General features: G+C 45.3%; 2 protein-coding genes across 2 annotated transcripts in view; both read left to right on the top strand.

Annotated features, from left to right (window-relative positions):
* Positions 1–5,703, top strand: part of Nms (neuromedin S) — a 58,125-nt gene extending 52,422 nt beyond the window's left edge. The window contains exon 9 of the mRNA XM_087897799.1: positions 5,620–5,703. Coding sequence (XP_087753925.1) covers positions 5,620–5,703 — 84 coding nt within the window. The remainder of the gene's footprint in view (positions 1–5,619) is intronic.
* Pdcl3 (phosducin like 3) lies at positions 5,580–15,804 on the top strand. Its single transcript, XM_048430267.3, has 6 exons — positions 5,580–5,736; positions 9,936–10,068; positions 11,794–11,884; positions 12,070–12,213; positions 13,440–13,648; positions 15,304–15,804. Exons 1-6 carry the CDS (start codon positions 5,731–5,733, stop codon positions 15,444–15,446), a joined length of 726 nt encoding a protein of 241 aa, XP_048286224.3. The 5' UTR covers positions 5,580–5,730; the 3' UTR covers positions 15,447–15,804.
* The last annotated feature ends 1,130 nt before the right edge of the window (positions 15,805–16,934 follow it).

Consider the following 16,934-nt stretch of genomic DNA (forward strand, 5'->3'; position numbering starts at 1 on the left):
AACCAAGAGAGAGAGAGTCAGAAGAAATACTTCTGGTTTCCTCCCATTTAGTATAACATGGAATCTATAGATTTTTAATATTCAAACACCATATGGAAGTCAGTTTTTTCTCTTGATTTTTAAATGAGAACATTTATGAGTAAGACTTCTTAAAGTCTTACTTTTGCCATATTACAACACCTCTGGTACATTGTATTTATATTTTCAATTAATTCTAGAAAAATTTTAATTTCCTCTCCAATTTTGTCAGAAACCCACTAGTTATTCAAGAGTGTATTGATCAATCTCCATTTTTCTGGTATTATTTTTTGTTTTCCTTTTGTTACCAACTTTCAATGTTTTATTCCATCATAACCTGGTGAGATAAATTATTTTAACTCTTTATATTTGTTAAGTGCTCATTTATTTATTTATTTTTGTTTTTCGAGAAAGTGTTTTTCTGTGTATTTTTGGTGCCTGTCCTGGCACTAGCTCTTGTAGCCCAGGATGGCCTCAAACTCATTGAGATTCCCCCCTGTAGCCTCTGCCGCTACCACCTGGCTTGTTAAGTGTTTATTAATAGCTTAAAATGTGACTTATTTTAGAAGATAGAGTTCCATGGGCTCCTGAGAAGTATCTGTATTCTGCAGCTGTTGCCGAAATGTCCTGTGAATGTCTCTTTAGTCCATTTGGTCTGTGATGCAGATTAACTTGTGTTTCTTTATTGATTTGTGGTTTGGATAACCCTTTGGTTGCTGGATATGGGGAATAGGAGGCATGCACTATTATAATGTCAGGACATATTTAACTTTGGTGAATGTAACGGTTTAAGTAAAATGCTGCAGGTCCCCGAGTGGCGGCAGTGGACAGTGGTCCATGAGACCATGCCACAGGTCCCTGAGCAGTGGCAGGCAGTGGGTCCTGAGACACGGCAGGCCACGAAGGCAGCCAGATCTCAGGCCGTGTGACAGGTGAGAGACCAAGATGGATAGGCAAGTCATGCAGAGTGAGGTTGGATATTTATTTAGTGGGTATGGAAGGGAAGGGGAAAAGTGGAAAGAAGGGAGAGACAAGCTGCCTCTGAGAGAGAGGGGTGGGGAGAAGGGACTCAGGCTGGAAGCTGAAGATCAGCTTGATGGATGGGAGAGGGAGTGGGTGTGGCTTGTTTTTTTAAAGGAATAAGACAGACAGACCATAACAGTGGAGCAGTTTTTTTTTTTGTTTTGTTTTTTTAAGACAGGGTTTCTCTGTAGCTTTGGAGCTTGTCCTGGAACTAGCTCTTGTAGATCAGGCTGGCCTCAAACTCATAGAAATCTGCCTGCCTCTGCCTCCTAAATGCCGAGATTAAAGGTGTGTACCACCACCACCTGGCTATTTGATAAATATATATTTTTTGATAGGTTTAACACCAACTTTATCTCTTCAAAATAAATTTCAGTTTGTGTCTCCTTCATCAGTTACCATAATCGCCATGATTGCTCATGATATTGGCTTCCATTTACTTGATAAATTGACTATTTTGTCTCTCTCGCTCTCAGTTTATACTATATATCTAAGCCCTCTCTGGTGTCTTAGTTAGGGTTTCTGTTGCTGTAATGAAACATCATGACCAAAACAAGTTGAAGAGAAAGCGATTTCTTTGGCTTACACTTCCATATTGATGTTTATCACTGAAGGAAGTCAGGACAGGAACTCAAACATGGCAGGATCCTGGAGGCAGGAGCTGATGCAGAGGCCATAGAAAGAGGTCAGCCTGCTTTACAGAACCCAAGACCACCAGCCTAGGGATGGCACCACCCACAATGGCCTGGGCCCTCCCCCATCAATCACTAATTAAGAAAATGCCTTACAGTCTGATATTATGATTCCCTCCTCTTAAGCGACTATAGTTTGTGTCGAGCTGACATCAATCTAGCCAGCACAACTGACCCCTTGTCAACTGTCAAGTTCAGCTCCAACACAAGACAGAACCTCGACCACTTCTGGAACACAGCTTCAGTGGGCTGATTCTGAGAATCCCAGAAGATTGCACATCAATGACGCTGGCTGGTCTTTTTCTAACTGCTACTAATTTCTCAGTTCCCGCTAACCAGCATCAACTGTCCCAGTGGCGTAAAGGTTTTACCTCAGTGTTGCTAGTCTCTTGTTGATCATGGCTGACTCTTCAGTCCCAGCTGAACAGAATGGCAGAAGCTTAATTCAAAATAGCAAAGAGCCCCAAAAGAATCTTCAACTTTCTTCTGAAACTTCCCAAGCCAGGCCTCTGTCTTCTCCTCTACTCTCAACAGTCCTATCTCCCAAGCTCCACCTAGCTCTCAGTACTCAAAGTCTTTTCTAGTCCCCAGTTCCAAAGTCCTTCCACATTTCTCCCCAAAACATGGTCAGATCTATCACAGCAATACCCCCAAATGCTGTTACCAACTTCTGGATTCGTCAAATCCCTATTGCACAGTAAATAATTACTATAATAAATTTAGGGACTAATAGCAGATGTTTCTGTATGTTAAGTACCAGCGCAACTCATTTTTGAATATTTTCAATTCATTGTTGGTTGACAAAGAACCTACATTACCTAGTTGTACCTAACTTTCCCCCACCCTGTTTGACGTCTTTAGAATGCTACAAAAATGCTTATGATGGTTTTCATGACTATTTTCCTTCCAGTTAAACCAAGTGTTGCCCAGAGGCCACCAATATTCTTTTTTATATTTATTTATTTATTATGTATACAATATTCTGTCTACATGTATACCTGCAGGCCAGAAGAGGGCACCAGACCTCATTACAGATAGTTGTGAGCCAGCATGTGGTTGCTGGGAGTTGAACTCAGGACCTTTGGAAGAGCAGGCAATGCTCTTAACCGCTAAGCCATCTCTCCAGCCCCCCACCAATATTCTAATTGGCTGACGTAGTCATCCAAAGAGCATTGCTGAGCTTTCCTCATTCCTGCAGAACCAGATGTCCCAGAACTAGCCCTTTCGGCATATAAAACAAAGCTGTGAATCACTCCTTATGAAACTGCAAAAGCTATAAAAAAAAAAAATCCAAAGCTATATGATCTTTGCATTCTGTTCCTTACCCTGGGAAATCATTGCAGAATTCCAACAGTCAGCCAGCCTTCTGGGGAAACAGTGGGCTGCCAAAACTTTCCCCTAGGTGTTTCCATCACAGTATTTGCCTTTTGTATTCGGTCCCCACGGTTCCTAAACTCCCAAACATTTCCACTGCAGACACCCTCTTAGCAGCTAGTCATTGCCCACTGCCACCATCAATGATTTTGAACTCTTCTAGACTCCAAATGGACAGAGGCAGGCAGTGCGCTGCCGTCTATAGCCGCACAGCACGCATTTTCCATGCTGTTCTTTAAAGACAAATAATCTGAGACGGGAGATAATGAGAAGAGGGAAGAGGAGTATGGTTTGTCACTGGCTGGGAAACCATACACAAGGAATCTAACCAGCAAATGCAAATCATGTTTGGCCATGGAGTTCCAGGTTATTTGACAGCACCCACAGAATCCCACCTTTGGTGATGGTTCACGTGAAGAGTCTGCATTTTAAGCGCTCTTGTAACCATGGCTACTCAGGTGCGTCTTTACAGATCCACCTGATGTCAGTCTTAGATTGGACTGACATGCTGAGTTCAGCATGCCGTGTGACTGAGCTCCTGTTTTCCTCAGGAGGAGGAGGAACCATGGGTGAGCAGAATCATTTCTATACTTAGAGTCCCGAAAGATAAAGACACACAATCTCTGGACCCCCATGTCAGTTGCAGCAGCTTTTCGAGCAGGTTTTGGAAGGGGCATAATTACCAGATATTTCAGCCAGAGAATTGCTATTGTAAACTAAAGATAATACCCCATATAATCACGAGTCCCAGGAAAGTCCTTGTGAGATAACTGAGTTCCATCCCTGTTAATAAGTCAGCACACTATGGACCACTTCAGAATCTCACTCTCTCTCTCTCTCTCTCTTTCTTCTCTCCCTTTCTCAGCACTGAAAGGGCGGGCAGACCAACCCTAAGGATATGTGTGCAAAACATCAAGAAAGAGCTGGGGAGATGACTCAGTAGATACATTTCTCTCTCTGTCTGTCTGTCTGTCTCTCTCTCTCTCTGGTTTTTCCAGACAGGGTTTCTCTGTAGCTTTGGAGCCTGTCCTGGAATTCACTCTGTAGATCAGGCTGGCCTCAAACTCACAGGGATTCACCTGCCTCTGCCTCCCGAGTGCTGGGATTAAAGGCGTGTGCCACTACTGACTGGCTAGATAAATCTCTTGTTGTGCAGACATGTGCATCAAAGTTTAGATCCTCAGAACCCACATAAAAGCTGGACAGGCATGACAACCCATGCCATCCCAGAAGGGAAGCAGACACATGGGGTTTCCAGGACTAGCCAACACTAGGGAGCTCTGGATTCAGTGAAAGACCTTTACTAAATTAATGAAGCAGAAGGCTATCAAGAAAACCACTGAAGGTGAACTTCAGGCCTCTGCACACTTGTACACACACACGACTCACACATATGCGAATCTTTTCATGAGAACTCGGCGTTCTTATACACACTTGCAGAAATAAGGAGAGTGAAGTCATCTCAAAGTTTTATTCAAAAGAAAGAAAAATGTAAATTAGTGGAAATACGTTCTGAGTAATAAATCAGTTTCTTTGGGGGGATGCTAAGGTAAAGATGAATTGGGGGTATTGTTGCTATTGGATATATGTGTGGTTCTCTGTTGTTTTTATGTGTTTTAGTTGGGGTTTCTGTCGCTATGAGAAAACAATTACCTAAAGCAGGCTGTACAGGATATATACGGTGGAGAGAAGCCACCATAAGATCAAATTCACCCCTAATAAGCTAACTAGCCAAAACTGGCTTCGAATTCAGTGATGCTCAGTGAGGCTCTTGCCGCAGTCTCCCGAGCATTGGGATTACAGATGTGAGCCAGTTTTGAGGTTCTTGGGTAATTCCAAAGCCCAGCTAAAGTAGGGAGCCCTGTGGAGTGCTTAGGGCCTTCTGGAAGCAGGAGGCAGCAAGTTCGTCCAAATGCAGACACACACAGCTTTTAATACCAGGGAAGAGTGATGCTCCCAACGGCAGTTTGGAATGATATGGACAACAAGCCCTGGAGCCTGTCGCCTGCGTTTTTGTTCATTGACACACAGCTGGTGTTCAACCAGATAAAATGACCGGCGCCTTTTCTTTTTGTGAGGAGTGAATGAGGCATGGAACCCATTGATTACCGCGATAACTGCCGATATGGTCTCAGTAAACCACCTCATGAGCAATTCACCTCATCCACCACAGAAAAGACAGTGAGCGACTTCCAGGCGACCCGGTGTTATTTTCAATCCTAGCATCGGATCCCAGAAAGGCAATTGTTTCTGACCAGTCCGTAGAGAAGAGACGTCTAGACAGGCTCGGGTTGGCTGCAGGGCAGTTGCAGGACCTATGGGTACCTCCTCAGGCCAGCCCCATTCACCAGCCGCTTTCCCTAACAAGGTAGCGCCTGGGACCAGCCCCGGGTGACGTCAATCCCGTAGTCCCACCCGTCGGGGGCACGTCCAGTCCTTCACACAGTCGCACCGGTAGCCAGAAGTCCAGGCGCAGACTCCAAGCCCTCACTTCCTCCTCGGCTTCTTCCAGTTCGCTCCTGGGGGCGGGGCGAAGGACGGAGGGGAGGCGGTGCCGCGCCTGCGCGGAGAGGATTCCGAGGGCCTGTCACGCTGAGCATTGATCTGAGTGAGTGGAGGCAAGATGCAGGTGAGCGTGGCGTGGTAGGAACCCCAAGGCGAGGGTCGTTTGGTTTGGTGGGCTCGCACCAGATCTGGAAGCAGGTCTACACTAATTATCTAGTTCGGCAGGCTGCGGCGAGGCCGCGAGAGAACCCTGCGCAGGCGCACTGCGAGAGGGTGGGTGTAGTCTCGCCAGATTCGGGCTGGGTGCTCCTGCTCCGGTGTGTCCGGCCCAGCAAATCTCTGTCCTTTGGGGGCCCCTGACCTTGGGGTCGTCCTCCTCCAGGTCTGGTGAAGGCCTCGACTCTTCTGCCATCTAGAGCTGACTATCTAACGTCAGTATTTTTGTTGGGGGGTGCTTCCAGATTTCCAGAGCTGAACCCCGGGACCAACTTCTCGTGTTAACTTCTAGTGTTAATGAAGAAAATCAGAACCTCTGAGGGTTGTTTGTTTTCTCTGTTTTGTCCTGGAATTTGCTGATAGTATTGGACAAAAGTCCAAAAAATGCTAGAAAACGCCACAGAAATAACCTCTAAGAGCAAATATCTGTGACAGCCACAGTTGTCACCGTCCAAGGCCCTGGCTGTGTTTAACTGCGAGTCTTGAGGGTGGGTAGGTGGGGCAAACAGTTGTGGGCTCCCCCATTGGAGGTTGGAAGAGGTGGCCACAAACCAGGTGTGGTACCCTTGGAGGTGAGGAGAAAGTCCAGGAAGTGCTCTGAACTCCACTGCATTGTCGATTCTCTGGGTTCCTGCTTAAAAATGGCACTCTTCACCACTGACCTCTCTAAAAGAAAACGTCATCTTTCTTGTGCCCTTTCTTGTTGCAAGCCACCATTTTGGGATGACTTCTGCCGCTGCGGGTTCTTATGTTCCAGGGTCGGAGCATGAGGATTAAAATTATTAGGCAAAAGGAACATAGATACAGGAGAAGTAAGAGACAGAAGCAAAGGGTAGTATTGGGAGGGACTTACAGTGACCACTGAAAGTCGCCCGCGTTTAATTTCCATTTGCTTAAATACCCTGACCCCAAAAGGTAGGAGGAAGATAAAAACTGCATTGCCATGATACAAGGAAATGAACAGACCAGTTGAAGGATTATGAGCTACATTCTTAGTTAAATATTTTGTTGCCAGAACAGGACAAGTAATGCTCACAGCCTAGTCCAAAGCATTCTGTAGGCAAACCACTCCTGGGTGAGATTCATAGTTACCTCCCTGAGGGGGTAGGAACCTAGTTGGATCCTTAGACTTTTGTTTCCTTAATACCTGAAATACCGGGTCTCTGTATTAGCCATACCTGTTATTTGAACAGTTGACAATAACCTTGAAGGAACAGAAGTTCCAATTCTCTGGACCTTTCGTCAAGATAGAATGGACCCATACCTATGGCCCTGATCACTCTCTCAGCCAGATTGTGACCCGAAAGTGAGATTAGAGCCTGGTGGTCCCACGACCTTTCCGTTGAGTTCATAGAATGAACCAAGTTCTGAGCCCTGTTATCAGTGTTCTGTCAACCCGTGCCAACCCAGAATAGTGGGGTATCCGAGTTTCAGGTCTGAGACCACTTTGATCCTCTTCAGTTTGGCATGGCGGTATCAGCTTCCAATTCAAGTACTATCAGGCTTGGCCCTGCTTAGCTTCTGACATCAGAAGAGATCAGATAGGTTCAGGGTGGTATGGTCAGAGATGGCAGTGTTGACTCAGCTGAAGGGAAGTGCCTAGCATTTAGTGTTTAATAAACATAAGCCATCATGAGTGGGGGGACAGTCTACTCTCCAGATTTATCCTCTAGACCCGTAAAGTTTAGAGAAATCTGTCAGCCTTGCCACCTCCTCCCCAAGTCTACTGTAGCCTCTCAAGACAGAAGTTCACGATGTCCCCGTGTCTTTGCTTTGGGGCCTTTTCCACTTGCTGGTCACTCTGCCTGAAATGCTGTTTTCTTGGTCTCCTCGTACCTCTTGTTGGGTCAGGGTAGCTCAGCTTTCCTTAAAGAGAAAGTCTCAGCACTCACAGATAAAGGTAAAACTTCTTTCATTAGCGTGTAGCTGTAGCCTGTTGTTTAAAGAGGCCCAGCTTCAAGGAGAAATCTTTCATGTTTTATGTAGGCATAGGCAATGTCATATTCTTGTGGTCATCTCAGGGTGGTGTTTTTGCTGAAGATAAAATTTTCAGGTTTTTAGTTAAGACAAGCAGATATTGGTGGTGGTCACTTCCCAAGGAAGGAGACCAGATAGATGTAAACCCCTTTTAGAAACAGGAAGGGGTTAGCAGGTTTACAGCAGCATAAGCTGTCTTAGCCAGAGTTACTCTGGCTGTGATGAAATCCCATCGACAAAGAGCAACGTGGGAAGGAAAAGGTTTGTTTGGCTTGCACTTCCATGTCATAATCCTTCATTGAAGAAATCAGGGCAGGAACCTAGAGGCAGGAGCTGATGTAGAGGCCATGGAGGGATGCTTCTGACTGACTTGCTCCTCATGGCTTGCTCAGTCTCCTTTCTTATAGAACCTACGACCACCAGCCCAGGGATGGTGCCACAGTGAGCTGGTCCCTCCCCCATCAATCATTAGTTAAGAAAATGCCGTATACAGGCTTCTCTGCTCACAGCCCAGCCTTCTGGAGGCATCTTATCAATTGAGGGCCCCTCCTCTCAGATGACTATCGCTCAAGTCAAGTTAACATAAACCCTAGCCAGCACAGCCAATAGTTCAGTTTTAGCTCTGTCACCTCAATTCAGAGAGTTTCTTATTTGCTTTCTTATTTCTATATAATCTAATATTTCCTAAGTAAGCTTGTTAATCACACTTCAGTCAAAGCTTGCTATTTTTTTCTCTTTCACTCTGACTGATTTCTCTTCACCCTCATGCAATAATAAATGTCCTTCCTCTCTGGAGAGCATCTCTGTCTGCTCTGTGAAATGGGGACCCTTTAATTCTAGGCCAGTGATTCTCAACCTTCTTAATGCTGCGACCATTTAATACAGTTCCTCATGTTGGGGTGAGGGGCATCATAACATTTTGTTGCTCTTTCGTAACTGTAATTTTGCGCCTGTTAAAAGCCATGGTGTAAATATCTGATATGCCGGGTATCTGCATGTATGTGGCGGCCCACAGGTTGAGAATCACTGCTCTAGGCCAACAACCTGTTTGCCATTGCCCTTGGCACGGCTTCTTTCGATAACAATATCTAGTTTGCACGTGTGCATGCTCACAGCCTACCTCGTCACCTTGACGGTAGTGGCTCCTGTGTGCAGCCTGGCCACTAGCACATCCTTCTTAGTTACTGCCCAAATGAGTAATTTACCTGCTGGTGCGTGACCCACAGCAACTCAGGGAGAAAGGGTTTGTTGTTCTTGTTTTGTTTTGTTTGTCTTTTTCTTTTCCATCTTACCTCTCCCTTGTCACAGTTCATCATTGAAAGAAATCAGAGCAAGAACTCAGACAGGAACCTCGAGGCAGGCTTGAGGAGCAGGGACCTTTGGAGGAATGTTGCTTACTGGCGTGTTCCCCTTGGGTTGCTCAGTTTGCATTCTTCTATATTTCAGGACCTCTCTTCTGGGGGTGGCACCGCCCACCGTGGACCAGGCCATTTCATATCTGTTGTCAGTCAAGAACATGTCCCCGCCCCCAGGCTTGTCTACAGGCTAGACTGATGAGACTTTTGTGGTTCCTTTTTCTCATATGACTAGTTTGTTTCAAGTTGAAAAAAACAACAAAAACAAAACCAAACAAACTAAAAACAGTGCAAGTAGCCACGTAAACTTTATTGCAGGAATCATGTCTCTGTGAGGTCTCAGAAAAGTCAGGGGGCATCTCGAGTCCTCAGCTCCCTAAGCTCAGGACTGGGAGATTTCAGAAGCTACCCTACAACCCCGCAGTCCAAGTCTGTCAAATGACCATGTGATCTTATGGTCAGATTCACTTTGGATAATATCATAGAAATTTATCATAGTTCTAAATAAAATTTGTCTAAAGTATGAATGAAAATACTAAGCAGAAAGTAGGTCAAAACCTTGGTTTCAGTGTTGACATCAATCCGCCCATCATTTCCTGAGTTTTCCTCTAGAGACTACAGGGGGGTAGGAGATCTTTTGATGCTCTCAGGTGTAGGCCTCAGAGTAGTTCAGCTTGAGTTCCTTCCCGTTCGCCACCTTTCCCATTTGCCACCCCACATTGTGACTTCTCTCCTGGACTTTGCCCTCACCGTGTCCTTGTCTTTACTGCTCCAGGACCCCAATGCAGACACCGAGTGGAATGACATCCTACGCAAGAAGGGCATCCTGCCCCCGAAGGAGAGCCTAACAGAACTGGAAAAGGAGGCGGCAGAAAAAGAGGAGCAGGCAGTCCTCCAGCAGTCAGTGGGTGAGCTTGCTCTCTTTCTTCCTTTGTTCTGTGTCTGTCAGGCTTGGAAACAAGCCACCAACTGCTATAATAAAGACCTTCTGGGCAAGGGCCAGAGCTGGAGCCCTGGCATCAGCATTGCCAATGGTAGCTAGATAGATAACCTGCAGAGCGGAGAGTGAGCAGCCCGCAGCCCGCAGCCCTCGTCTGTCACATGGCACACGGCCCCGCAGCCCACAGCCCTCGTCTGTCACATGGGCACACGACTTGTTGTTCTGACCTACTTTGGACAGTGCCATCGAAATTTGTTCAAGTTTGTCGTGTCTGTTCTCTGGAGGCTGTGCTTTATTAATCTTTGTGGATTGGTTAAGATTATTGACTTAGAATAGTTTACCTAGTTTGAGGAAGCTTAAGATGTTTGAGATAGAACATGGTGTCTGAGAGAGGGATTTTCTCAAAGTTCTTACCTCCTGCATCAGATTCTCCCAGCATTGGTCCAAAGGAGCCTGATACATTCTGAATGAGAATTCCCGTGAGGCCAAGGCATCCGAATGACAGACAGGTGCCTGGCGGGGGTGGGGTGGATACTTCCCCACTGAGAGATGTTGACCAGCAGAGATGGTGGTCCTGTTGCCCTGTTCATACATGAACGCTTATTTAGAGGAAGATGCTGTAAGGTGAATTCAGACTACGTTTACTGAATATTGATTTTTGTGTATTTCATTAGCAGCAGACGTGAAAGGAGTGAGGCTTGGGAGGGTGAGGAAATAGGATGGAGAGGGTTCTTAACTGGGCCAGAGGGAACCTCACTGAGGTGACATTTGAGTAGACCTGAAGGAGGCGAGGTGAGAGAAGCTGCTTCAGCGAGTGGAAAGCTGGCCGGGATCCTAGAAAATCCTTGAGGGGGGCTTCGGCAGGGGAAGCAGTAGAGAGTTCACAAAGCTTCCCAGAGCCCACCCACTTGGAACCTGACTCTCCTGGTAAAGAGCCCAGATTTTTTTTTTTTCTGCCAAGCTGGGGTTATTGGAGGTTGAAGCAGTGCATGCCCTATATTTAACAGTACTATCTTACTGAGCATAGCATGTCTGGCTGGAACAGCAGCAGGAAGAGCAGTCTGAAAGTAATACGGTAACTCAGGAGGAGATGCCAGTAGCGTGGACTGGCTGCTGTGGTGGTGGAGGCGAGGACAAGTAGTCAGAGCTGGGTGGGTTTTGAAGGAGGACCAGCAGAATTGCTGATGGATCACTGTACCATGTGAGAGAGAAAAGGCAAGGAAGCCTGCCAGGCTTGAGTAGTCTGAGGAGTAGAGAAGGCTTTCAGAGCCGGGCACTGGTACTCAGGTCTGAGACAGGGTGGGAAACAACCCCATTTCTAGAGACAGCCTCACAGCGAATGCACACAGCACAGGATGGTTTGCCAGTGTAATACACAGTCTAGGCGACGTGAGTGTTAGGACATCCAGCCCATGAGCGTGTTGCTGGAGACCAGAGCAGGCAGCTCCAGGCAAACGGGACTCTTGTTTTCTGAATCTGGGAAACTTGTCATTTGTATCTTTGTAGAGTAACATGACGTTAAGAAGGGCGGTGGCACTTCTGTCTCTCTAAAGAGTACCTTAGTTCTTATCTGAGTGGGCTGGGCCTTCAGGAGTTGTGTGCACACACATAAGAGAAAAGCAAAGACGCTAAGATGTATGTTTGTTTATTCATCTTTTCATTTTTACGCTCCTGTCAATGAAACTAAATCCAGTGAAAACGTATGAAGAGATGACTTTGGAGGAGCTGGAGGAGAACGAGGATGAGTTCAATGAGGAGGACGAACGAGCTATTGAGCTGTACCGGTTAGTGCCATCCACAGGGCTGTGTGGCAGTTTGATGACACCAAAGCGTGTGCAAACTGGGCTCAGACTTTTACCATGAGGCAGGGCAACCAGCCTCACGGGGATTTGCTCCTGAAAGATGCGTGTGCGTGCATGCATGTGTACGTTTGTTCATCTGTGTATTTAATATTATTCCTGTTGTGCAGGCAGCAAAGGCTGGCTGAGTGGAAAGCAACTCAGCTGAAGAACAAATTTGGAGAAGTTTTAGAGATCTCAGGGAAGGATTATGTTCAAGAAGTTACCAGAGCCGGCGATGGCTTATGGGTGATCTTACACCTGTACAAGCAAGGGTGAGCTGATCTCCACGTGTTTGTAAAGTGTTGGGCTGACGTTCTCTTCAGCCTGTATGGGGCTTAACCTATATAGAAGGTTTTGTTCTTATGTTTTGTTTGTGTGGTTTTTACCTGAACTTGTGTTCTGTGTTTTTGTGGTTGATTGGCCTAGCCCTTCCTGACTGAGAGATGTTGACCAGCAGAGCTGATCCTTTTGCCCTCTTCATATAGAATGTTTTTTAGAGGAAGATGTAAGGTGAATCCAGCCTGTGTTTATTGAGTGATTTTCGTGTGTTGGGTGTTCTGGGAAATGGAGATTTAGTGGAACACAGCTGGACAAAGGTCTATATTTCAGTAGCAACAAAAGTAAAGGAACAAGACTGGAAGGGTGAGGAAGGATGGACCGTGGGATAGAAAGTTCTCAGCTGGGCCAGAGGATACCTCACTGAGATGATGTTTGAGTAGACCGGAAGGAGATGAGATGCACTCAGCTTCCATCTTAAGACTTTTAAGTTAATATTTGTGAGTAATGTGTGTCTATTAAAAGCATAGAACAAGGACTTAAATTTCTTTTATATATATAAAAAAAAGAATTGTTCAGTTGCGGTGGTACATGCTAGCATTCCCAGCATGAGAGGCTGAGGCCAGAAGACTGACAGAGGCCAGGACTAGCCTGGGCTATGTAGCGAGTTCAAGGGCAGCATGGGTAACATGGCAAGACCCAAATCTTAAAAAAACAAAAAGCACAAAAGCCCAAATCAGGTTACCCCTCCACGTAGAGGAATTGACATTTGAGAAGTCTGAGACCGATGACCTCCAGGTGGCCAGGGTGACCTTGAGATCACTGCTGAGAGCTGTTGTAGCCTCCGGTACCACCTTCACCTGGAATGGGGTGCTTGTTTAGAAGTCACTTGAAGGCAGGGCATCCTTTCCGGCCTGTTTCATACGCATCACATCGTGTGTTCTCATCAGTGTTTCCTAAACGACTCTCACAGGAAGACACGGCAGCTTTCAAAACTATCAAAGCTGTTTTCTCAGACTTACTGCTGAATTAAATTGGGTTTGGAGTTACTCACTTTCCCTGAACACACTAGAATGGATTGTTTTAGAACTGTGAATTCCTTCTGCTGGAGCAAGCAACCCGGGAAGCCCTTCTGAGGTTTCTGTGTCAGTAGCAGGCCCAGTGGGCGCTGCCCTGTCTACTCAGAGGTCACAGCTGCTCTCCTTTCTCTTCCTGTGCCCAGGATTCCCCTCTGTTCCTTGATAAACCAGCACTTGAGCGGGCTCGCCAGGAAGTTTCCCGACGTAAAGTTCGTCAAAGCCATTTCAACGACCTGCATACCCAATTACCCCGACAGGAATCTGCCCACGCTCTTCGTCTATCTGGCAGGCGACATCAAGGCACAGTTCATTGGTCCTCTGGTGTTCGGTGGCATGAACCTGACGAGAGATGGTGAGGGGCTCTTGTCGGCGTGAGGGTGTCGTGAGAGGTGGGCAGGGACACTCCTCACGGGGAGTGCCAGTTTCTTAGCTAGGTGTCATGGTTTGTCCGGTTTGCCTCTGCCTCTGTACGGCTGAGCCAAGTCACGAGGAACAGAGCTGGGATCTGCTGTTCTCGGTGAGAGGAGGCACGCTAAACACTCACCTTTTCTTCATAGTAGCACCAAATACATTTCATTCATCTGGTTGAAGGTTTTGTTTTTAGGTGCAGCTTAAGATCACAGTTTCTGTTTTTAATTTAGTTCACATGTTAATGATACTTGCTTCTATGTGTAGTCTTAGTTGACTCCCAGTAGGTTTTGTATTTGTTTATTTGTTTCGGTTTTTTGAGACAGGGTTTCTCTGTGAAACAGTCCTGGCTGTCCTGGAACTTGCTTTGTAGACCAGGCTGGCCTCAAACTCACAGAGATCTACCTGCCTCTGCTTCCCAAGTGCTGGGATTAAAGGTGTGTGCCACCAGCACCCAGCTTACTCCCAGTACTTTTTAATTTTGAATTTAATTTAATTCTATCTCTAGGAAGATTTTTTATTGCCTTATACCCACGGAGATATGTGTGGTGTGTGACACAGAATCTGAGGCTAGCAGCATCTCTGTCACATAAAATTCCTCATCTCTGTTGAAATACAATCTGTCCAACTGCTTTACTTCTCTTCAAAACTGTACTTTTTCAGCATGGTTTTATGTACTTTAACATTCAGTTATTCAGCCTGGAAAAGTACGGACGTGGACACACATGTAAGACATGTCCGTTATATTCCAGTGTTCAGAGGCTTTCGATAGTATAAACTAATATGTACCTCATTTGTCCCCTGGTGGTTACACTGTGAGGTGAGGTTATGCCTTAGTCCATTTTCTTTTATGAAAGCAAAACACCTGAAGGAGGTTTACTTTGACCCATGATTCTGAAGGCTGGGAAGCCAAAGGCATAGCCCTGACTTCTGTTGGCTTCTTGGGAAGGCCTGGTGTTATGTTGTGTCCTTGTGGAGAAGGGAGGGTGCACGCCGAAGGAGGTGTGTGAGAGCGACTGAGAAAAGGTGCCACACTTACTGTGTAGTAACATCCAACATCCTGTTTCTCTCTGTAGCCCTGGCTTCCTGGCTGTACAAAACTCTCTGTAGACTAGGCTGGCCTTGAATTCACAGATATCTGCCTGCCTCTGCCTTCCTGCCTTCCGAGTTCTGGGATTAAAGGCATGTGCCACCGCGGCCAGCTGTCTGTAACCCGTTTTCCTTTTTTTTTTTTTTTGGTTTTTTCTTTTTGTTGTTTTGTTTTTGTTTTTTTGTTTTTTTGCAGTGCAGTGTTCTTAACCGCTGAGCCACCTCTCCAATGGCAATGGCCGCCATGTTGTTCTTTGTATCTTACTGTAATTTTCAGACAGGTTCCAGTTGATACAGTGTTTCATTTGGTCATCTCTGAAACAGTTATTAAGTTTTCCTTTCTAAGAGTTTCTTTTTGGTACTTCAGAACTGTGGCACTAAAATGGTCACCAGATTTTGATTTTTTTTAACCTGTCAGGAAAAATTTAAGTTGTCTTGCTGGGCTGTGGGTGAGGACCCCCTGGAGGAGACCTGGTGCCTTGTGTGATTTGCTTTTTCTTTGTCGCACAGAGCTGGAGTGGAAATTGTCTGAGTCGGGAGCAATCAAGACGGACCTGGAGGAGGACCCCAAGAAGCCCATCAAAGACGTGTTGCTGTCCTCAGTACGAGGCCCTGTCCCCATGAGAAGGGACAGCGATTCCGAGGGCGACTGAGATGGCAGCCGCTGTGACCTTTTGAACTTTCTCGATATGACATATTGTCTGAATTTTTACTAAGGAGGAAAAAACAAAAAGTTTTCACATTTTAGTTTAACCTTTTTATAATATTTAAATTTTGTACATTTGAGAAATAATCATCACTGAAAATTTTATTAAATTCCTTGAAACTCTGAATTAATAATGTTTTGTTAAGAAAAATTTAAATAAGCTTTATGCCAAATATCTTTTTTCCTACATGTATTTCAGCAAACTGTGTAGTGTTTTTGACATGCAGCTGTGTAGGAAGGAATGTGGAGTATTTTTTTTAATTAAAAAATAATGTGAATAAAATAAATAAAATAACTGCAAAAGATGAGAGTCTTTATAGTTATGCTGTTTATTTTCATTTTGTAAAGCTAGCAAAAGAATTATCAACTAAAATACATACATAGGAGTAATCTCCACATGGGTGAAAAATCTTAATGTGTGTCCTGTTTGAAGAAATGACTGATAATGTTTTTAAGACAAACACTGTTTTATCAATTAGCTACAGATTTCAACTTGCTGCCACCTTTGTTTTCAGTTAAGTCTTCCTTCTAGTTAAACTAACATTTTCTCAGGCTGCCAAAATATCAATTGTTCTTTGTGGTGGTGGTACACACCTTTAATCCCTGCACTGGGAGGTCTCTGTGAGTTCAAGGCCAGCCTGGTTTACAAAGTTCCAAGCTAGCCAGGGCTATACCACCAAGACCCTGTCTCAGAAACAAAAACAGGACACCTACAAAGATACCGGCTGGTTCTGGCTATGAAATCCTATTAGATTTGGTTTCTGGGAAGAAGGTTTAAGCATACATGTATGTAAGCTTTATCTCTCAGTAAAAAGTTTCAGCATGTTTTTTAGTGAGCCTGAATCCTGTCAAATTGACATTGATAAGAGAAAAATATAATATTTTTGCTGGATGATGTAGTGTGTATAGCTGATTACAGTCTTAACGGAAGAGTCTAAGGACACGGGCTTTGTTCAGATTATAGCGCACATTGTATTTTTTGTTGTAATTAAAAGGCTGACAATGTGCAGAGCCCCGCTTTGAGTGTGAGAATGCCTGGTTCTTTATTATGTGAGACTCACACTGCTGAATTGAAGCACGCCTTTGGGGGTGTTGGCTTCAGAGGGGCTCGTGAGGTTTGAATTGCAAGGTTGGAACAGTCTAAGGAGTTTGTCACTGTAAAGACCCAGCGTGGCTTGTGGGAGCGCTGCTGCCTTCGGGTCTCTGTAGTGGCGGATAGCTGGGAAGTTAGAGACTGCGTTTGCCTTAGAGAAGTGGTTCTCATCCTGTGGGTCATGACTCCTTTGGAGTTGCATATCAGATAGTCTGCATATCAGATGTTTACATTATGATTCATTACAGAGGAAAATTACAATTATGAAGTAGCAGTGAAATGATTTTATGGTTGGGGGTCGCCAGAACAGGAGGAAAGGTCGTAGCATTAGGAAGGTTGAGA

Source organism: Myodes glareolus, chromosome 18, assembly GCF_982192425.1.
Source record: "Myodes glareolus chromosome 18, mMyoGla1.1, whole genome shotgun sequence".
NCBI lineage: Eukaryota > Metazoa > Chordata > Mammalia > Rodentia > Cricetidae > Myodes > Myodes glareolus.